The following is a 22,621-nucleotide window of genomic DNA, read 5'->3' as shown; positions in this document are numbered from 1 at the left end:
TGACAGCTAGAGTTGCTTTAACATTAACTAGAGCAGCATTGAAATGTACTCATTTTAAATTACACCCAAAGTAAAAAGTTTAATCCTTGCATAGTTTATAACAGACACATTTAAGTCTTTTTATAACTTTGACAGTCACTTCTGCTAACATTCTAAAGGAAAAGACTAACAGTTTGCATTTAATGATTTAAATATTTTATGGTCAGAGTTTAACATTTTCAAAAGGCAAATTCAGATACTCTTATAGAACTGGGGGAAAAAAATACTTTGATATTATGGAATGAATGGTTTACTTAATTCTGACAAATGAACCACACCACAAAGATAAGTTTAACCTTTTATTATGTGATATGAATACACACTTTGGTCGCTTAAGTTGTAACATTTTTGCAATTTTACATGTCATACATTAAATGTCGACATAGGAAACAAATTAAGAGAACATGGAATCATTTTCTTTTTTTTTTTTAGAATCATTTACTGGCCACCCCTCAGACGGAGAACAAGGTGGAGGGTGGACTCCTTCTGGATGTTGTAGTCAGAGAGGGTGCGGCCATCTTCCAGCTGCTTTCCGGCAAAGATCAGCCTCTGCTGGTCAGGGGGGATGCCCTCCTTATCCTGGATTTTGGCCTTGACGTTCTCAATGGTGTCGCTGGGCTCAACCTCAAGGGTGATTGTCTTGCCGGTGAGGGTCTTGACGAAGATCTGCATGCCACCCCTGAGACGGAGGACAAGATGGAGGGTGGACTCCTTCTGGATGTTGTAGTCAGAGAGGGTGCGGCCATCTTCCAGCTGCTTTCCGGCAAAGATCAGCCTCTGTTGGTCAGGGGGGATGCCCTCCTTATCCTGGATTTTGGCTTTGACGTTCTCAATGGTGTCGCTGGGTTCCACCTCCAGGGTGATGGTTTTGCCAGTGAGGGTCTTGACGAAGATCTGCATGCCACCCCTGAGACGGAGGACAAGGTGAAGGGTGGACTCCTTCTGGATGTTGTAGTCGGACAGAGTGCGGCCATCCTCCAGCTGCTTGCCGGCAAAGATCAGCCTCTGCTGGTCAGGGGGGATGCCCTCCTTATCCTGGATTTTGGCCTTGACGTTCTCAATGGTGTCGCTGGGCTCCACCTCCAAGGTGATGGTCTTGCCGGTGAGGGTCTTCACGAAGATTTGCATGCCACCCCTGAGACGGAGGACAAGATGGAGGGTGGACTCCTTTTGGATGTTGTAGTCAGAGAGGGTGCGGCCATCTTCAAGCTGCTTTCCGGCAAAGATTAGCCTCTGCTGGTCAGGGGGGATGCCCTCCTTATCCTGGATTTTGGCTTTGACGTTCTCAATGGTGTCACTGGGCTCAACTTCCAGGGTGATTGTCTTGCCAGTGAGGGTCTTGACGAAGATCTGCATGCCACCCCTGAGACGGAGGACCAGGTGGAGTGTGGATTCTTTCTGGATGTTGTAGTCGGACAGGGTGCGGCCATCTTCCAGCTGTTTGCCGGCAAAGATCAACCTCTGCTGGTCTGGGGGGATGCCCTCCTTATCCTGAATTTTGGCCTTGACGTTCTCAATGGTGTCACTGGGCTCAACCTCCAGGGTGATGGTTTTGCCGGTGAGGGTCTTGACGAAGATCTGCATGCCACCCCTGAGACGGAGGACCAGGTGGAGTGTGGATTCTTTCTGGATGTTGTAGTCAGACAGGGTGCGGCCATCTTCCAGCTGCTTTCCGGCAAAGATCAGCCTCTGCTGGTCAGGGGGGATGCCCTCCTTATCCTGGATCTTGGCCTTAACATTCTCAATGGTGTCACTGGGCTCCACCTCAAGGGTGATGGTTTTGCCGGTGAGGGTTTTCACAAAGATCTGCATCTTGCACCACCTTTATAAATTAAAAGAGGGAATGGGAATAGAAAAAAAATAAGTTAAAGGAAATGGCCACAACTTGAGAGAGAATAGCCTACAATAATAAAATTACAAAAAAAAAAAAAAAAAAAAGAACGAGAAAGAAATAAGCTATCACATCTTAGCTCTCACATTTGGTGAGAGAATAGTCTATAATAATAAAAAAAGAAAAAATGAGACATTAAGATATCAGACCAAAAGAAAAAAAATTTATGTATATATATATATATATATATATATATATATATATATATATATATATATATATACACACACAAACACACACATACGTGTGTGTATGTATGCATGTATACATTAATGTTCTCAAAAATACGACCGCGCCTTAGCAACCATTAACAGCCCGAGCGCCATTTTGAGCTCATAGACTCTTTGTTCGTCAGTTCCCCTCTAATGGCCGAAGCCAAAATGTCGAGTCACTGCCATTGCTGGCAAGCACTAAACACCTCTCTAAACAAACAACGGAGAACAAAATAACGGTAAATTAAATAGACCAAAGAGTCTCCGGCCAAAATTAAATCGGTATACGTTACTATCCTCAACTGACATAATTTTACACTTCGAAAAAGAATTAAAGCAAACAACAAATATTAAATACTACTATTATTGTATTCACTTGTAAAAAACGAATACGATGTACACATTGTATTTCATAAATTGTACTTAAAATGTACTTACAGCTTTCGAAACTGTAATAGTCAATTCTGTAATCGTCTAGCAACGCCGTCTTCTCCTGTTGAAGAAATGCTGCAGTCTGAAGCGCGACACTGTCTTTTATACTGAGCTAATGTGCCAGAGATTCATATCAGTCCGCATACAAAAGTAGTTCTCAAAGTCCTGAAATAAACCCTTTCCATAAAAATATAACTATGTACTGTGATGTTTTTTGAAAGCCTGACGTTTAATTATATTTGATGTTTTAAAAATGTGCTAAAATTTTAAGAAAAACAAATTTTCTTCAGCTGCGGAATGATATCTTAGTGGTAGTGAATGGTCATTCTCCAGAATCTGCCAGAAACGCCACGACAACAAGAACTTTCTCCTCTCTTCTGATTGGATAACAGTGATGTTTGTTTGCCTTGTGATTGGTTGCTGAGTTACAGTAAGTAAAGCATGATGACTAGCACTATTTTCGATAGTTTTAACGCATACTTATTTAGGAATTATATGCAGCCCTTTGTTGACGGTTTTTTGGATAAATGTAAGGTGAAATGAGGGTTTCAGCGACCTCGTTTTCGATGAGACGAAGTAAAAGACGACATATATGTTTTTTTTCCATCAAGTCGAATGACTGCATTTCTCAGACTACAGTAATAACCGCATGACCATGCAAAATCCCAGATGTATCACCCAACTGATTCCTATTAATATATAAAATATGTTGGGTTTAGCAGTTGTAATAAAGAAGGTATGCCATTTTTAAATATTATACTCAAATTTAACCTTGAAAAATGTCTTAGTGAACGGTAGCAACTCAAAACTTAACCCTGAAAAAAAATACATTTTTATCTGTTTCGAGGTCATTTTTGTGACAGAGGAATCAAACAAATTATGAAAATAGTAGGATTTAATGATGCACGGTTCGTTTTATGGCAATATTAATGTTATAGTCTAGTTATATTAGGATGTGTTTTTATCTGTTTAGCTTGAGCTAAAGTATCTTCTCATTTGAATAAATTTCTATTTTTAACATGTATGTGAAAGAACCTTTTTTCCAAACATATTGACTGCTGGCCACTAGCTTTAGTAATTTTTATAGAAACATTCATTGACTGGACTATTTGGTTAATATTTTAAGCTTTTTCATCTGCAGCTTGTGTAGAGTCACAGAAACAAATGGAGACTTTGAAAAATAAATCTTAGAATCAACAAGCAGAGTCCATTTTTAGTTTGACATAATATAAAACAGCAAGCTCAAAAGGGGATCTGTAACCTACTTGGTGTCTATTTTTGGGCCACAGACTGGATAACTGACCTGAGAGCATGTATAAATTATGTATTTGGGTCACAGCATTCCCTTAGCCCACCCATCTGGGACCATGTCATATGACACCGAACTCGTGATCTAACACATCACTGCTTGCCAACATCATGCAGGCTGAGCTGGTTCAACCTCTAAGGAATGTGTTTGTTCAAGTCGGCTGTAGTTTGCCCTTCCCCTTGCTGAAAGCAATTATCAGCTATCTCAACGAGTTTCAGGAAAACAACACATAAGGAAGAACTAGGCCTAGCCCATATACTGAACGTACAGTCTAGCAGGCTACTTTTGTAATGATCTGTTCACACATAAAATAACGTATTCAGCAGGTGTGATAAATCTGATCTTGGTGAAAGGTCTTCTATGTGATTGTGAAACTTATGAGTGTTGCACTTTGATCAGGCTCACTGTGATTTCCTGGATAGGACGACTGGAATATTCTGGTTGGGTCAGGTAAGCAGGTTTCGCAACAAACACGTCACAAGTTTCTACTGAACTTTGACTAAGTGATGGAGGAAATGGACTACAGTTGATTTACCTGATGTACCTACAGTAAGGCTAAAGGGACATAGATAATTCATATATGTATGGTTTTGTTTATTTCTCTTTTTTTAGAATGGAGCTTGTGAAACACTCTGGTGGATGCCACTGTGGAGCTGTTAGATTTGAAGTCTGGAGTTCTCCTGACCTCCATGTGTTTCACTGCAAGTGTGTATTCTCAATCACATTTCTTGATCTTTACATTGAGATTAAACGACACACAGGTTGACTCAATTTACTAATTAGATGACTTCTAAATGCTACTTCAGATGCTTTTAAGGGTATCATTGCAAAGGCGGGGTGCAAATAGAAATACGTCAAATTTTGAAGGTTTGTATTTGTACCAGTTTAGAAAACCCACGTATCCTCCTCAGCTGTGTTCTACCCTGTGTTGGTCTGTCACACAAAGTTTCAGTGAAACACTTTAAAGGTTATATTTGTAAAGTGATAATGGCTGGAAAATTTCTTGGACGCTGCTTTCCAAGGAACTGTAAAATATGAATCTAATTGATCAGTTTCTCCAGTTGTAGTGTTTGCACGAAAAAACAAAACCACCATTTCATCGTCCCGAAGAGTCGCTTTACTCTTTTACAGGTAACCGGTTTACTTTAAACACGTTAGTGGTTACTTAAGATCTAAAAAAGGAGAAAAGGTCTTAATGCTTGTGGTGTCTTCTTTTCTGTAGGGGGTAGATAATCTGACCACCTACACCTTCAACACTCATGTTGCTAAGCACACCTTCTGTAAAACCTGTGGAGTTCAAAGTTTCTACACACCACGATCCAATCCCGATGGATTTGGTAAGACCCCAGCCTCAAGTATTGACATGAGATGGTTGCATTACTCTCATGACCTGCTCATCTTATTTCACAACAAGAACGTGTTTATACCAAATGACTCCTCCAGAGTCATACTTCTACAGTATATGTACAAAACAAAAATCTTATGATCATAATAGGGGGGTAAATATTGGGAACTGAAAATTCTCTTGAAACTAAACGATAAACTCGTCTGGTAAAACCAGGTGTTATTGAAATATACCGAACATGAGCGGGTTGTTTTGTTGTTGTTTTTCAGTTCCTATTTTCTGTTCCTGTTTACTTCCTCAGGCGTTGCTCCACACTGTCTGGATCCAGGAACTGTGCGCAGCATCATCGTGGAGAAGTTTTGCGGGGAGAAGTGGGAAGAAAGCATGCAAGCTCACAAGAGCATCAAAGACATGTCTAAACCGGAAGGGGACATGCTGTAAAAATAACCGCTGCCACACAACTTTGAAAACCGCTTTTTTTAATCAACATTATATCAAAAACAGAACAATAAAAATCTTTAGTGTTTTCATACAGTGTCCTGACAACATTCTTTGAGTCTCTTAAACACACAACATGATTCATTAAAACTGTCATCCGCTTTGTTTGTAACAACTGCGCATGAAAATGTGGAAACTGAAAGGTTAACAATAGGCATGCCGTCACAAGCTGGAACATTCAGTAGATCTTCAGATTCTTCGGTCCTTGTGGAACGATCTGGAATGTGTTTGTGAACATGTACCTTGAGAAGGTGATGTAGAGATACCGAAACCACAGAAGCTGAGAACGATGACACAGCATGGCAGCCTGTGAGGGACATGTTGAGATTTAACTCGAGACATGATGAGAACATTAGAAAATGACTGATTATGCCTAATATTGTGTCATTTATACTTTTGACAGCTTATTTCATGCTGTAAAATATGCTTTCCTAGTGCATATTCATATCACAAAGCACTAAAAGGGTGTGGGAGTCTAAAAATACAATGTGACGTGTCTTGTGGGCAAACCTGTTCACCCTAAGGCTTACTTTGGCTTGCTTGTAGCCCTTTGGACCAACAACACAGTGAAAATGTGACGGTAGAAACCAGCTGAAGGGAAGGTCCAGGACAGAGGTGTACTTCCTTAAAAGGCCTACGGTTTCCAGGGCGAACAACACACAATCTGTGAGCAAACACAAGGGAGACTCAGACAGTTGGTAATGTTAAAAGCTCAGGGTGGACGGTATTTAGGCAGACAACAAGGTCAACCTGCTTTTCAAGTTCTTAAGATGAGAAGTGTGCAGGTGCTGTACAGCGCTCAAATGATACGTCATGTAGAAGAGCTCAGACTGCTGATGTGGCGCAGACGGTTTCCCCTCACATGCAGCAAGATTAGCTGAGATCCCCTTACAGCCTGATGGCGAGGGTTATCACCGGGCCTAATCGTCAGCTGCTTCACTCTGAGCCAACAGCAGGACAGGTCGTCAGGGTGAAGTAGACGGTGCTTTGTAGAGTTTTATTCTCGTCCTTTGAACCATTTACCTTGTAATGACCACGAACATTCAGGGAATTATTATTATTATTTTTTTATCTTTATGTGATAACCAGCACATAGTAGTGTTTAAGTGGAAGGAAAACAACAATTTTCACTCTTTTTCTTAGCTAAAAATAAGTAAGCACAGAGGGATATTTACCTTTGATCATTTTAATAACTATAGAGTGGCTAAATCCAAAGGAACGGCTGACAGGAAGAGAGTAAAGATACTGGGCTCACCTGCTTGTGCGCTAACAGAATGTGGAAAATTTTATTGCCAGTCTCTTCCTGGAATAGACAGATTTTCTGCTATGGTAGTGTGGAAGCTGGTTGGTATATTCTGCTCTGAGTCAGTCATAAAGTCACCAGGTCAGGGACGTACTGATTCTGATTTTGACTGGAGCAGATTGGGGTTGTTTTGTCTGAAAAGTTGCTAAGTTTGCAACAGTGAAGAAACTACTGTTAACAGCGGACCTGCAGAAGTGACCTGGTGAGCCATCAGTCAGCCCTGTCTCACAGCAGAGCAAAAGGGAACAGTGGCTGATTTTCAGACTTTTGTGGCGGTTTCATGTGTTATTATCGGCCAATCGCAGATCTCCCATAATTAAGGAAATATAGAAAAACAAGCAAGCAATTTGTAGTTGTCATGTGACAAAATGTAGAAGATTGAAAGGGACACGAATACTTTTGCAGGATTCTATATTTCTTTACTCTTCGATTATCTCTTTTATTTTTCATGTTTTTGTGTACTAAGTGGAACACAAAAGCTTTCATTTCAGTCTTCTAGGAAATTTCCCATCCGGTGGCTCTTTAGAAATGTTTTGAGGAAAACAAAAGTAAAACTAAAAGGCAATAATGCTTCTATGGAAACTTCTGAAAATAACGAGAAGAGGAAGAATCTGAAAGCGCACAACTACTGAGGCCAAACTGGCTGCAAGTAAACTGGAGCAGAGAGAAGATTGTTGAACGTGTTTGAACAGAAGAGGGCGCTAAACGCTCATTAAATAGGCAAAGATCAGCCAATCCAGTCTCTGCTGGACTTCCCAGAGCCTTCAGTAAACATGTCAATCTTCTACAAGTTGTCTTTATGCAACACCTTACCTTTAGGCAATTCACCAGTAGAAGCAAGATGTCTGCAAGGGAAAACAAGAAGGTTTAGTGTTCATATCACAGGAACTTGCATGAGCTGCATTTATGTTGATGGTATTCATGAAAACCTCCAACAGTGCTGACTTTTTCACACATTTATTCTCCGTAATCTGTTTACAAATGAGCAAAACACTAAGATCCTCTGGGCTCTAGCCTCATGAGAATCATGAGATGGTGTTTTATAGGGCTCACTTTTTAGAACGACAAACTAGGCTAACAGAGAACCATAACCGTGAAGGTGCAGCCGGTTGCTAGAAAGAGATCCAAGTGCCTTCTAGGGATTTTGATTTACTCTTCACAAACACATTTCTTTAAACCAACAGTCTGGCTGGAGCCGGCCTCTCCAAACCCAAGCCGCCCTCCTCTCCCTCCCTCTTCACCACTTCGGGGGACAGAATTTACGGCCGCTCGCTAGGAGCCAAGCCCAGTGCCTCAGAGGACTCTGTTTGGATGACCTCTCAGCTATGTAACAGACCAATTCTTAAAAACATGGTCTATATGCATGTGTGTGTGTGTGTGTTTTTGTGGGGAAGCATTTAGAGGGATGGCTGTTGTTGTGAGTCCAAATTTCCTGCATTTTCCTGGAAAGACTTTTATGACTGCGGAGCGGACTGCTTTCAGGGTTTTAGCGTTGGTGGTTGCCAGAGTTGTTCTTCTGGCTAAGTCCTTCAGGGCCAGTCCTTACCTGACAGCTTTATAGATGGCTACGTGATTGGCATGACCACTCACACCTCTTCCGTCAAAGGTCAGCACCTGGAACAACAAAATTGCTCAAGGTTTGGGTAAAAAAATAAAGAAAATTGGTGGTATCTAAGAGTACAGTTAAAGAAACCAAAGCAATAAAAAGAAAAGATGTTGGGGTTAGTGGAAGCCTGCTGGTGCCTAACCAGGGAGCTGCATGGCAGCTGACAGCCAGATATTTCAGAGTGTTTTTCTGTGCATACTTGAACACCACGGGGGGAAACAGGACAAAAAAAAAAAAAAAAAATCAGGTCAAAGGGAGAACAGAAGGCGCATGACTGAAGATGTGAGCGGCTGTGCTCAGGTCTACAGTACCATGACTTTCTCTGCAAACTCTAAACTCTCCTACGCTCATGAATCTATGTAAGAAATATTCAAATGGTTTTCAGATAGTTTTAAATTGCTTTTATAAACAAACATATATGAACAATGCAATGGAAGAACTGTCTGTTGTTGCAGTTACACCTGCGAGTCTTTTGATCATTTCTCCTCTCAATCTGTCCCAAACTTAGTTAGATTGGAGACAGGGCATCTGTGGATCTCGGTCTGGACATTAGACTGTTCTAATAGGGGTAGGCATTTATCGTATTGTTTATTATTGATCGCTTGTTTTTATTGATATGACAAATTCCTATTAATGATGGTTAAAATCCCCCAAAACTCTCCGTATTGTCGGGATACTATGCTCTCCATTGTTTGTTCAATAAGATAAATTTGAAAACATGACTTGTGTAAAAACAGAAAATTAGGTAAAGAGGGAGCGAGAAGACATGCGACAAAGGTCACCAGACTGGGAATCGAACCTGCGACGGCCGGGTCGATGAGTAGGGCCTCCTTATGTGGGTTGTGCTTAACCCCTTGCGCCACCCCAGCACCCCATATTCCCATCAATTCTGACCAACTTTCCTGACCCAGCTGAAGAAAGCCTCGCGACTGCATGACGCTGCCACCATTATGTTTCACAATGGGGTTTGGTGTGTTCAGGGTTCTTCAGAGATGGTTATTGTTGCAAGTCCAAATTTTGGGCTTTTCGTGACTTTTGAGGTCATAAATAATGAGCAAGACATACATTTTGACTGCATCACAAGAGAACAACAATGCACTAGGCTGAAGAAGCGATATTACCACTTTTGGATTTTCAGAACAGATGTTTCTTTCTGTGTGACTAACATGAGTCTTTTGCCCACTTTTGGGCTGCATTTTACAACAGCTGGGCTGGACAGGATAGGAGGAGACGGTGTGTTTGTTTGTCTACTTTAGTCAAGGGAGCCTGATTGCACTTCCACAATCTTACAAAAAAAGAGCTTGTTCTCCTGCTCCTGTGTTGTCTTTGGTTGGGGGTAATTCCGATTTAAGCTCTTGTTGATATAAACCAGATGTGTGGAAAAAGCAGAATATGATTCTAAATTTACTGCATTCCCATTAGCTAATAGCACGGAACTGTGCTGGCGGCCGATAAGAATCTATGTGTAAACAGATTTCGACTTTCTGCTGCAGTAGAGGCCATTTCCTCTGTTTTTCCAGGGCTAAAAATGCAGAGTGGGCGTGGCTAACAGGGATTATTACACACGCCGCAGTCAAACAGGGATAATGAATTGGGCAACTGGGGCGCCAAAACACATGTATAATATAAAACAACAGGTTGAGAAACTTTAAATAACAAAGGGGAAATTATAAGAGCTTTACTCAGAGGTGAACCTACCATGTTGATGCAGTGATCTGTAATGTGCCTCAGTACTGCAGAGGAGATTAATGAGACGCTCCATTCGGCTTTGGGATCATCTGGAAGTTTTCTGTAGTGGGCCAAAAAAAGAAAAAAGGAGAAGGAGACTTTGATTATCAACAAGATCAAACACATCACCGCCTTCCTGTTTTGCAAAAAAAAAAAAAAAAAGGTCAAATCTGGCTTTTATGGAAACCAGATAAGAAGAAAGATATTGTGTTAAAGCCTACATTGAATGCATCATTTGGAACTGTGAAAAATACTGGAAAAGACTGGAGCGGTGCTTCACTTTTCAGCAGAACAATGGCACCAAACATACAGCCAGAGCTCATATATATATATATATATATATATATATATATATATATATATATATATATATACACACACACACGCACGCACGCACGCACGCACGCACGCACGCACGCACGCACGCACGCACGCACGCACGCACGCACACACACACACACACGTGTTAGAATGGCCTAGTCGAAGTTCAGACCTTAGTCCAATTGAGGATTTGTTGTAAAATGTAAAAATTGACTTGCAGTTATCAATGCATCCAAAAATTAGCTTTTTTAAATATTATTTTTGAAGTTGTTCAAATGTAATATGTTCATCCTTTTAGAAACATAAATCCACATTTATGAGCTAAGAAAAAATAATTAAAACTTATAAATGTAGAATTTCTGTATTAAGCGATCTGCTCATGTGCCATTATAATGAATAAGTTAGCTCCTGTTTTCCACTCCTTCGTTGAACTAAATATGTATTTTTTGCTTCAGAAAGTTAATTTGTAATAACATTTGGAAGCCATTCTCTAAGTCCACATTTAAAACCTTTTATCTCAATTCTAAATAGTAAAGTTGTTAGAATATTAGGTACTATTACTAGGAACAGTTTAGTAAGTAAATGACTGTTAAACATCTGAATGAAGGAAACAGGAAGTACTTTTATTTTGATATTTTTAGCCGGAAGTGTCCTTCTGTTAGCATCTAGCTTAAGAGCGAGTGAACATCTGGTGAGTTTTTTGTATTCTGTTGTATTAAATCCAAAATCATTTAATACGACATTCAGTTGGAGAGACATTTATGTGGTGATTATTGTGAAGCTACAGCTAACATTAGCAGAGTGTTATGAGCCATAAACATCCCATATTCCACCAATGCCACTGGCTAATAATAAGGCGCTTTCTTTCACTGTAAAAACCAGGCTGCAGTCTGAAATGCATCTCAGAACAGAAGTCCCATTTCAAGTGTGAAGTCTTTTATTTTTGCAACTTCAAAAGTACGATAAGTTATTTCTGTCCAAAGCTCAATTTTTTTCTTTAACAGCGCTTTAGAAAGTGAGCTTTTGTTAGGTGCAAAAATGGCCGAGTACTGAAGAGTTCAAAGGTTAAGGGTCGATAGCCTTGTAGCTTCTCCTTCATCTGAAACTGCAGCCTGGAGGCGACACAAAGCACAAATCAAACATCAAGATTGGCCAACCCACCCTGCTGACCTACTAAACATTCACAAATCCCCCGTTTTTGCTGCTGAGATACAACGCCGAGTATTGATCTCCTGTGTTTCCCAACATCCTAAACTCAAGAGGGAAAAAAAACACACGCACACATACACACACGCACGCATACACACACATAAATAAGAGCAAAGGGGCTTCAAATCTGCTTAGCGATGAATTTGGCTGACACGGTTCACAGCAAAAACCCAGAGGCTTGAATTAAAAATGGAGCGAATGCTGTTTTCACTTCTCTGCTTTCAGCTGATAAAAACCACAAAAGGTTGCTGACATCTGCAAGGAAGAGTGTAGCTGTAAACTTTTAAAAGATAAGCAGAAGGATTTAGTGCTGAGGTTATTGTGTACATTGCCAAAGATTTTCCATGTTAGGCCAGAGTTTGAAACATAACAAGAATGAAAACGTTTGGGCTACAAATGACAGTCTATATTTACTTGGGGAAGTTTTTAGAGAATAAAAACAATTAAATATATAATATCTGGTGTGAGCTGCAGCCTTGCTTGCTGGTGAGCTGCAGGGGTGGCCTCATGTCAGCAGTTGTCTCCCTGTCTTTTGTTGCTAACAAAGAGCCAGGACAGTGGAGGTCACAGAGGGAAGTGATGGATTAGAACACATTTCTATTGGCTGCCGGGGCCATGGGGGGTCAGGCATTCGGGGGTAGGGGGCTATGAATGCCACAGCGAGGAGGAATGAGGGTTCAGAGATAGTTTAAAACTGTCCATCATGGACTGAATGCAATGCCCTGACAATTTGATACCAGTGACCTACTAATAATGAGGCCTGGGCATCAGGTTATGTCTGCTTTTGTCCAACCTGAAACTAAATGAAAGCAAATAAATAGGAGCACCCTGAACCTACAAACCAAGCTCCGTTGCAAAAGTTTTCACACCACTCACATCTTGTCACATTACATCCACAAACCTCAACGGGTTTTATTCAGCTATTACAAGGCAGACCAACACAAGCTAGCACTTAGCTGGGAAATGAGAGGTTGTGGTTGTGTTTTGACAAATAAAACCCTTGAAGCTGATAATAAAGTCTGAGAGTTTATACAAATTTATAAAAATGAAATCAAATAATTGAATTGTGAAACCTCAAATAAGCTATAAAATGGCTACAGATACTTTTTTCTTTTTTTTTTTTTTTACTTTGCATGGTAACACAAAATAATTAAACGCTGGCTAATGTAGCCCAACTTTGAAAAAAATCGTACACTTTAATGATAGAAAATATTTTCAAAATCACCTCAAATAATGTCACTGACTGGAAATACTTAAAATTATACCGAGAGCAATTTCATTAGGCTACCGTGAACTTAAATGTATATTTTTGTTGAAAAATAAACACTTACTCCCCTATCTCTATGGTTTCAGAGCATGATTGTCTTGTCTGATGCTTGGAGTTCACTCATATGCATTTAAGATTGAGAACATTTCCAGAGTGCACCACAAATAGCTGTGAACTGATTATCTCACCCGAGCAGTGTTACTTTTCGCTGATTCTCTATAATCTTTTGAGAACTGTTCACGCTTAGGGTATGGCTTTATCCCATAACCCTTTCTTCAACTTCTTCACAACTCTCTACCTGTCTGCGTAGGTCCTTGGTCTCCATGATGCTCTGTGTTTGCTGTCTTTCTTTAACAAACCTCTATGGCCTTCAGAGAACATCTGAATTCAGAGTCAAATTTAATTACATGCATTTAGAACATTTTCTACCTAATACACCTAACTTTCTATATTATTCAAGGGTAAAGAAAATACAGAGATTTAAAAAAAAAAAAAAAATATATATATATATATATATATACATATATATATATATATATATATATATATATATATATATATATATATATATATATATATATATATATATATATATATATATATATATATATATATATATATATATATATGACTGCCCTTCATAATTTTTTTTGCCATTTTTGTGTTGGTTCTTTATGTAAAATCTCAACAAAATGCACCTAAGTTTGCATTTGTGACTTGGCAGAAAGGAAAAAAAGTTCAAACTTAAGTAGCCACAACAAATAATTGTTTTGATCGTTTAAATGAGATGGATGGATGGATGGATGGATGGATGGATTGATGGATGGATAGATAGGAGCAAGATCCACCTGACCTTTCTCCTGCCATGCAGGCTGTCGGCTTCACCATGGCAACAGGACGAACTGTCCTCAAGTAACCTCGCCAGATCCTCTTTGTAGCTTTGCATGCGGATGCCTAATTGCTTGCAGGCATCTGTACGCAGTTGTTGAACTTTGGCCCAGTAAAAGGATTCTATGTGTGTGTGTGTGTGTGTGTGTGTGTGTGTGTGTGTGTGTGTGTGTGTGTGTGTGTTAGAGAGGACTTGTTTCGTCTGGTCACATGGACTACAGGCCTGTGAAGCTGCCAGACTTCTGTCCATGAGGTCAGATAATATGTCCTGCTGGGAACAGCCGAGATGCCACTGCACGCTGACAGAACAGCCTCAATAAGCCACTGTAACAAGGAGGCTGCGGCTGCGGTAGCTAAGGCAACTGACATATGTTGTTTCATTATTTACATGGCACTCGTGGCCTGCAGGTTTTACCACTCTTCACACATGTCCAATAAAATCTATGGGATTAGTGCCGTAGTTTTGACAGGAAGTTTCTACATGTCAACATTCATGTGTGAAGAAGCATGGATGTGATGCTTACCGGCTGTTATTTATCAATCAGTCAACCAACGAATCAATCAATCAAACTAACTAACCAATCACTCTTATTTCAACAGCACAATTCAGCAACAAGGCAGTTCAAAGTGCTTTACATTATAAAGACACAAAAAATAAAAAGCCATAAAGAACAGTCGACAATTGCGAAACCAGTGTCAAATATGACATTCTGACCAGTGAGATCATCAAAATCATCAATACATAAACGGCATGTTGGTCAATGTGCCATTTATTATGGTTCAAAAGCAATGCTAAACAGGTGGGGTTTTATAGCCTTGATTTAAAGGAACTCAGTTTTCATCTGTTTTACAGTTTTGCAGATTTGTGGTGCACAGCAGCTGAATGCCGCATCTCCATGATTGGTTCTGGTTCTGGGGATGCAGAGCAGACCAGAACCAGAAAACCCCACGTTACTTTTGTCCTCTCCAATGAGAAGTCCCCTATTGACAAAAATAAATCCCTATTCTTTATGTAAGATTCGAAACAAATGAGTATTGGACTGCAGAGTCCTTCCCAGCTCATATGGGCAGTTGCTCAGGGCGGTACTAAAAAGAGGGAGGGATACAGACGAGCGCCAGATGAAAAAATTATAACTTGCATGTCAGTTGTGCTCTAAACAAATTTACACATGTTCAGCCTCTTTGTTTTTAGTTGTCACGCACTACCAGGTGAGTATAAATCAGCTTTGGTTATTTTTAACACTGATCAGTGTATATTTAAACCTGGCAGTTCATAACAGGCTTCTTTTTTTTTTTTTTTTTTTTTTCAGAAAAACATCATGCTTGATGTTTATATCTCTGCAGAGGTTTGCACATATCCTACTGAAAACCACAGCGTCCAGTTTTTGATTTGCTAGCGAGAGAAGATTTGAAGCATAGCAGCAGTCAGAGTCAGAGACGGGCATTGATAGAAGTTCAGTCTGATGGACAATGCGACGGTGGGACAGCGGGATTTACACAGCAAGCGGCTACAATCGAGCCCAGGGAGCAGGCAGAGGTCAAGCACGGGCAAGCAAGGAGGCACCAGAGCGTGCTCAGATCGAATTTGATCGCAGAGACCCCGGTGTGCCGCCGGCCTCCCCCAACCCTCATGCTGTCAACACAGCTGTCCCATCGCCATTAAACTGCCATACTGAAACGGAGCTCCAATGTTATTCCTGTCGCGTCGAAGAAATGATCTGTATTTGCATGAGAGCTTGTCTGACTAAGATCTGTCGCCATGTAACCACCCGAACTCCTCCCTCATCAACAACGCAGCGCAGCACAGAGGACAGCTAGGGCTTCCACTGTTGAGCTGCAGCAGCTGTCTGAGTTAGTGTCTCCATAACAAATACAGGTGGAGTCACCTGTTTGATCTGCAGTGACTTTAAAAAGTATTCACACCAGCTTAATCTTGTTATTTTTACATTTTTGCCGTGTAACAACAGCACAGGTCAATGTATTTTATGTGACAGGCCAGTGCAAAGTGGTAGTTAGGTGTAAAGTAGAAGGAAATGATTCATACTTTCGTTTATTTTTTCCAACAAACAAAACACATTTCAAAACATATATACTATAGTAACCACTAAATAAAATCCAGTATAACCAACCAAAAGATAACATTAATCAGAGACGAAGCCAAGAGGCCCATGGTGACTCTGGAGCAGCTGCAGAGAACCAAAGCTCATCTTCTTTGACAAATGTGTTTTACAGCTTCTATTTCTTTTCAGGTCAACTTGCAGAAGAAATTATGGAAATAAAAGCCAGTTTATTACGATATATTCTGTCATTTGTCATTTTTTAAGGAAGAAAAAGGGAGGAAAAAAATCTATTAAAATCAGAAACTGAATTTGGTATATTCAAAACTTGTAGATTTTGTTTTTAAACAACAGTGCACAGCCGATGAGATGAAGCCACCACAGCACCTTCTTGACATACAAACAAAACTTTGTGGAGAGCGAGAAGTAAATCTGCGCTTCAGCCTGATCACATCGCCCCCACTTTGAAACAGGTGGTGGCATCATCATGCTGTGGGGATACTTTTCTGTTGCAGATGCAAAAAAATAAAAAATTAGCCACAGAGGGATGAAGGTAGGAAACAAAACCTACAAATAAACTTGACCAATCTTGTTATTTTACAGATTCAGAAAAGATTTGAAATTGTCCTTCACGTGGATAAAGAACCAGCCCAAATATATGACCTCATTACAGTGAGAGCTACAACCCCAAACTGACCAGTTCAACTCTAACGATCAATGTGGACTAAAGGTTACCCTGTCCTCTCTCCGTCTTTGGGCAGAACAAAATGAACAGCAATGGAAAAACAAGAGCATACTTGAACCGGCGAGCGAGGTCGGGAGCGAAGCCAAAGTGTGGCTGGCCGTGTGCAGACACAAGCAGAGAAAAACAGTTCGCAATGACCTACATTAGCAGCGCTTAGTGTGTCGCCACAATGTATCCCACAGTCCTTGGCGGTTGGCTTCAGCAGATGTGGACGCGGGGAGGAGGACGGGGAACCAGTTGGTGGCGAGTGAGCGGGCGTCTCAAAGTGCTGATTAGGTGTGTGTGTTTAGGTGTGTGTTTCAGGCAAACAAGGGCATACAAGGAAAGGGGGAAACGGGCCACCCTCCGGTTCAGCAGAAGTGCAGACAGTTCAGAGAACAAAGTTCAGCTATATTCTGTGAGCAAAAAGATGGTAAAATGGTGGGGTCTGGGCAAGAGTGCTGAAGCAAGCGCACACACACACACACACACACACACACACACACACACACACACACACACACACACACACACACACACACACACACAGTTGTTCTTTGGGGCAGACAGTCTGGGAATGCTGCCAACTCATTACTGGCAGTTCCAGGTGAGTGTCAGAGTTCATCCAGCTCTCCTGGTGAGGCAACATGCCGGGACCCACATGGAGGCAGCTCAGAGCTTCTGAGAAACTCCAAACATTTAAAAGTCAGGCTGAAGATTTTATCCACATTAAACACAGAGAGAGAGAGAGAGAATTCTCTTTCACAAGAGAATTATTGTTTCAAACTTGAGATGAAAAAAAAAGTTATGCTTTAAGCTCACTTTTTAAACTTGCTTTACAATATTTTACAAAAATGTACAAATAAAAATATATTTTGTTACATACAGGAAGTAGAAGAGTGTATAGATTAATGGGTGTTGGGATTTCTTTGGGGAGTTTTTTTTTTTTTTTTTTGGGTGAATCTGGTGTCCCATAGGGCAGACTTATCAACCTCCTTACATAATACATCAGCTCAGAAAGAATGAGGTCACTTGCGGGCAGAATGCCAGGATGTGATTTGTGGATTTGTGGTCAGCGCTTTGTGTTTTGACAAACGCTGGCTTAGAAGAAAGAATCTGATGCTTTGAAAGAGGCAGACGTGCTAAGAAGCTAAGCAATGAGCTAAATAAAGAATATCCATCCATTTATACATATCTTCAACCAGGTTGGGTATCTAGGAAATCTAGCACTGAAACCCAGGCATGCCTCTAGTCAGCTTGTTTTCAGGGATCCCAAAGCATTCTAATTCTGCAGAGCAATCTTCCTCCCGGTAAGAAATCCCCCAGAAAGCCCCGCCACCTTACGGAGACCATAATAGTGGGTTAGAATATTTAAAGAACATTAAATCAGCACATTTACCTTACTTAAGCAGATTTCCCTATTTCTATATTTGTTTTATTAGTTTTAATAACATTCCGGAATTTTTAGTACATTTTTGGTAGCCATTTCTTTACTGTTTAACTTGTGTTTTGAATGTTGTAAAGTGTCCTTGGGTGTTTTGAAAGGCGTTGTCAAATAAAATGTATTATTATTATTATTATTATTATTATTATTATTATTATTAAAACATTTACTTGAAATTGCTTGTACAATAATCTGTACCAGAGGGGTGTCCGAAGAATAGCCCATAAAGAAAATTTGGCCCTTTAGCAGTCTATCTTGATGAAGATAGACACATGTTTTTATTTTAATCAAAATCAAAATAAATAAAAAGTGTTATTGTGTCACTGGAATATACATGTAAATGATTAAAAAATTATGTTTAGAAATTCAGATTTTTTTAAACTTTCTTTTTAAGATAAATTTCATTTTTTTCCATCCCTGGAAAATGATGAAATTAATATTAGTATTAATATCATGTGTCAACTAATACAAAGAGCCCCCAAGCTAATAGGAAGTCAGGAATAACTAAATACAGTTCTTGACACTGATCAAACTAAAAACAAAGAACATAAGTTTGCCATTAGTAATTTTGTTTTAAAAAAATTCTTAATAAGCTTTTCCCCATCAAATAACAGTGTTCAAGTAAGTTAATCAGGTTCATAGTGCAAAACAGACAACGTTGATTTACCAGTGTGAAAGCAGTTATCTATGAGTTGCATGTTGTTGCAAACCTGTGCTTACTCATGGTTTATGACGGTGACTCTGGAGGCTGGTATTCCCAACACAGCACAGCTTCTGAGAAGTTCTTCTCTGCGCTGAGATCCCTGATGATAGTAGTTCCCTGTAAACAAAAATTGCAGAAAAAGTTGAGTCCACAGGTTTATCAAAAATAAAAAAAGTATAACTCGCCCGTATAAAGTTTACGAAACATCTATATACTACTCAATGATAGTATTGTCAATTTAATTAGGCCTGATTAAAATATAGTGCCAATTAGCTTTCCATCATTCAACAAACCGCCCCCATGCCTCACAAATTAAGTTACTGAACATAAGCGGATACCAGTTTTCTATGGCTTTTACATCCTACTTATTTATTACCTCACCTTGAAGATGAGGTTAATATGTTTTCAACCTGAAGATTACTTTTTCTATAGTTTCAATCTTAAAGGTGATGCTTTGTTTATATTTAACCTTTGTGTCTTTTGGCCAAGGAGAGTTACTTCAAAGTCTAAACCCGAACGGGTGGATAAAACTGAAACCAAACATTCTAGATGAAATACGTAGTCAGTTTCCCCTTAACTTTAAACTGCCTTGCCGTTATTATCAATGCGAATCAGTGTTTTCTCTTCTCATACCTTCAGACAAGCACAGCAGGTGTACGCTGGCGTTTAATTCAACTAGCCGTATGATCGTTGGGGCGAAGAACATGCATTCATCGTCCGGATGCGCAGTAACAACCAGAGCTCTGACGTCAGCGCCAACTGTTTTTCTTTCTGACGAAACGTTGAAGGTACGTTTCAGCGAGCTCCTCAAAGCGTGCCATTGTCGATTGTAAATGTATTTTATACACACTAAATAGGATAAAACAGCGAAGAGGACTAGGTAAACATACATTATTTTGACCGTCCCCGTAAACAGTCCGTGTAAGGACACAATTCCAAACCGTCAGTGGTTCCGAGTGTAAAAAAAATAATATAAAAAGTGCATACATTTTACTGTTCTTTAAAAAACTCGTCTGTCAGCAAAAGTAACCATGTACCACAATTGTCGCTATTTTTTAAATACACAATTAGAATGACTTTCGTATTTTACTTAACAAAAGCCTGAACAACTTTAAGAATAAAATTGTAATATAATTATGATATTTAAGAACATCAGATGTACGTCCATAAAATAAGAGTCTAACTGTTGATATCTGAAGGGGAGAAATTTTTAAAGTACCATTTTAAATGCTCTTAGGCATTACCTTGTTTGAGGGGAGGATTTAGGAGTAACACTGTACTGTCCTTACAGATATGTAAAAATAATTGTGTCGTAGTTTTAAAATATTAGCAAAAACTGAAAAGAGGCGCAACATTTTATGTTACTCTTAATACAACCAACCGTTTCGTATATATATAGGTATTTATTAAGTATTCTAAATTAAAATCTAACGAAAACGATTGTTCGTCACTGTTAGGACATCGACCGACAAATGCGGCGCAGCCTTTTAGTCTGCTCAGTCGTTCACAGCCCACAACCCGCGGATTTACAATCAACAATTCAAACAGATTTCTGCACGGGCTACCTTTCTTTCCCGTTTCTACAAACTTCAAACATGGGGTGAGTACATATGGCCTACATGCAGCCAGTCAGCGACAGTACTTAACACACTATTTAAGCGACTCGCTGTACGCTGAAAATCTGCCTTGCAAGATGGCGACGTGGTTTAAGGTGAAATACAGGCTGGGTTAGCCAGCTAGCCACAACAACATCCTAAACGTCCTAATATGGTGTTAAAGTACGTTTAAAGCGCCCTAATATGAGTTGATATATTTATTGTTATGTTCGTTTTTTGTAGACGCTCCCTGTTGTGTGAAAGCAGTCCCATCCCCCCTCGCTATCATGATGTGGTACTAATCCAGTTGCAGTTAACTGTGTTATAATGTCGCTTTAAGTGACAACAGAAACACAAGACAGTAGCAGCATTAACCCTATTCTTTGTTGTTGTTGGGTTTTTTTTTACACAAGTCCTGCTCACTTTGCATGGAAACAGTCTGACGGAGCCATTGTGATATTGCACCCTTTTAATTCGACCTTAAAGCTTCACTGAGATAGATTTATGTTTACAACCCCAATATGCCTCAAATCCCTTCTGGAGCTGCTATGAAACTGATGCATTGGAGGGTTGTTGACATTATGAATGTTTTGTGCTCTCATTTGTTGTTGTTTTTATCATTATTGAATTATTGTGTCACATCACGTGACTTGTCTAATTGAAGACACTCGTGTACAATAAAGGGTGTGTCCTTCAAACAAAGGGGAAAACAACACGAAAGCAAAACCGAGTGAGTCTCATGGTGTCACGTTGAACGCTGTGCCCGAAAAGTGATTCTGCTAACAGGTTATGGGCCCAGGATCAATGAAGAAACGAGTGAATGTCCCAACAGACGGTGAACATCTGTTGTGTAAGTAAACAAGGGAAATGAACAGAAGAGAAAAAGACATGGCACACAGCCGCTGGTCAAGACTTCTCTTTGATGGAGACGAGAAAAATTACGAACTATGGGAAACAAAGTTTTTAGGACATCTTCGATTGCAAGGGCTGAAACAGACAATTTTGACAAGCCCCTCCGATGATGACGATGAAGAGGAAGACGCGAAGAAAAACGCTGAGGCTTATGCAGAGCTCATTCAGTTTTTGGATGACAAGAGTCTATCACTTATCATGCATGACGCGGCAGACGATGGACGTGCGGCGCTTGGAATCCTGCGGGCCCATTACGCCGGTAAAGGAAAGCCCAGAGTGATTAACCTGTATACTGAGCTGACGTCACTGCAGAAATCACCCTGTGAGTCGGTTACCGAGTACATCATCAGAGCTGAGACAGCGATCACCGCTTTAAGAAGTGCAGGTGAGGAGCTGAGCGACGGACTTCTGATCGCCATGGTCCTGAAAGGACTTCCAGAGACATTTAGGCCATTTGCTATTTATATCACTCAAAGCGAAGATGGTGCTACGTTGACTTTTGCAGAGTTTAAGACTAAACTCAGAAGTTTTGAGGACATTGAAAATATGCGTGCCACAGTATCTGAGGACAATGTGATGAAAGCTAAAACACATTCTGGTACGAAGTGGGCACCAAGAAGTGCAAATGATCTTGGAGCAGGAAGTTCTGAGATCGTGTGCTTTAAATGTGGGACGAAAGGCCACATAAGCAGAACCTGCCAGCGGAAGCAGTGGTGCAGTTACTGTAAGAATAACAATCACAGCAACGCAACCTGCAGACGGAGAAAACAACGGGACAACGCACGGAAAGTAGCCGAAGAGACGGGCGGCGACAAAGAGTTTGCTTTCCGGGTGAGCGACGCTGACATGCGAGTGGACGACATCAAGAGGAGAGGTCTGATGGTGGACGCTGGTGCGACGTCGCACATAATCACCGACATCAAGAAGTTTCGGAAGCTTGATGAAAGTTTCCAGGCCGAGACGCACTGCGTGGAATTGGCTGATGGATCCAGGTGTTTTGGGGTTGCTAAGCAACGAGGAGACGCGGAAGTGTTTTTGATTGACAGGAGAGGTCGACGTCTTAAAACGGTGCTGAGGAACGCATTATACATCCCTTCATATCCGCAAGACATCTTCTCAGTGAAAGCTGCAACATCCA

The 22,621-nt window shown here is 40.3% G+C and overlaps 4 protein-coding genes across 7 annotated transcripts in view; 2 read left to right on the top strand and 2 right to left on the bottom strand.

Moving 5' to 3' along the window:
- Positions 1-325: 325 nt before the first annotated feature.
- ubb (ubiquitin B) lies at positions 326-2,733 on the bottom strand. The gene is made up of 2 exons (XM_015012308.2): positions 2,581-2,733; positions 326-1,861 (listed from the first exon to the last, which is right to left on the bottom strand). The coding sequence occupies exon 2, from the start codon at positions 1,849-1,851 to the stop codon at positions 478-480; it is 1,374 nt and encodes a 457-aa protein (XP_014867794.2). The 5' UTR covers positions 1,852-1,861; positions 2,581-2,733; the 3' UTR covers positions 326-477.
- A 174-nt stretch (positions 2,734-2,907) lies between these two features.
- Positions 2,908-5,758, top strand: cenpv (centromere protein V). Its single transcript, XM_015012313.2, has 6 exons — positions 2,908-3,004; positions 4,283-4,333; positions 4,496-4,588; positions 4,945-5,014; positions 5,106-5,220; positions 5,530-5,758. The coding sequence occupies exons 3-6, from the start codon at positions 4,497-4,499 to the stop codon at positions 5,667-5,669; spliced, it is 417 nt and encodes a 138-aa protein (XP_014867799.2). The 5' UTR covers positions 2,908-3,004; positions 4,283-4,333; position 4,496; the 3' UTR covers positions 5,670-5,758.
- On the bottom strand, positions 5,691-19,910 carry pigl (phosphatidylinositol glycan anchor biosynthesis, class L). The gene is made up of 7 exons (XM_015012306.2): positions 19,610-19,910; positions 18,994-19,093; positions 10,334-10,424; positions 8,576-8,643; positions 7,843-7,874; positions 6,257-6,390; positions 5,691-6,033 (listed from the first exon to the last, which is right to left on the bottom strand). Exons 1-7 carry the CDS (start codon positions 19,866-19,868, stop codon positions 5,905-5,907), a joined length of 813 nt encoding a protein of 270 aa, XP_014867792.2. The 5' UTR covers positions 19,869-19,910; the 3' UTR covers positions 5,691-5,904.
- Positions 19,911-20,445: 535 nt separating this feature from the next.
- ncor1 (nuclear receptor corepressor 1) overlaps positions 20,446-22,621 on the top strand; it is a 70,454-nt gene continuing 68,278 nt past the window's right edge. For all 4 annotated transcript variants that reach the window (XM_088012262.1, XM_088012261.1, XM_088012260.1 and 1 more), the window contains exon 1: positions 20,446-20,576. The gene's annotated coding sequence lies outside the window, so the exon portion shown is untranslated. The remainder of the gene's footprint in view (positions 20,577-22,621) is intronic.

The sequence above is a fragment of the Poecilia mexicana genome, unplaced genomic scaffold (assembly GCF_051168715.1).
Source record: "Poecilia mexicana isolate PSO_F unplaced genomic scaffold, ASM5116871v1 scaffold_14, whole genome shotgun sequence".
NCBI classification, from domain to species: domain Eukaryota; kingdom Metazoa; phylum Chordata; class Actinopteri; order Cyprinodontiformes; family Poeciliidae; genus Poecilia; species Poecilia mexicana.
This window is presented reverse-complemented; position numbering and strand designations above follow the sequence as displayed.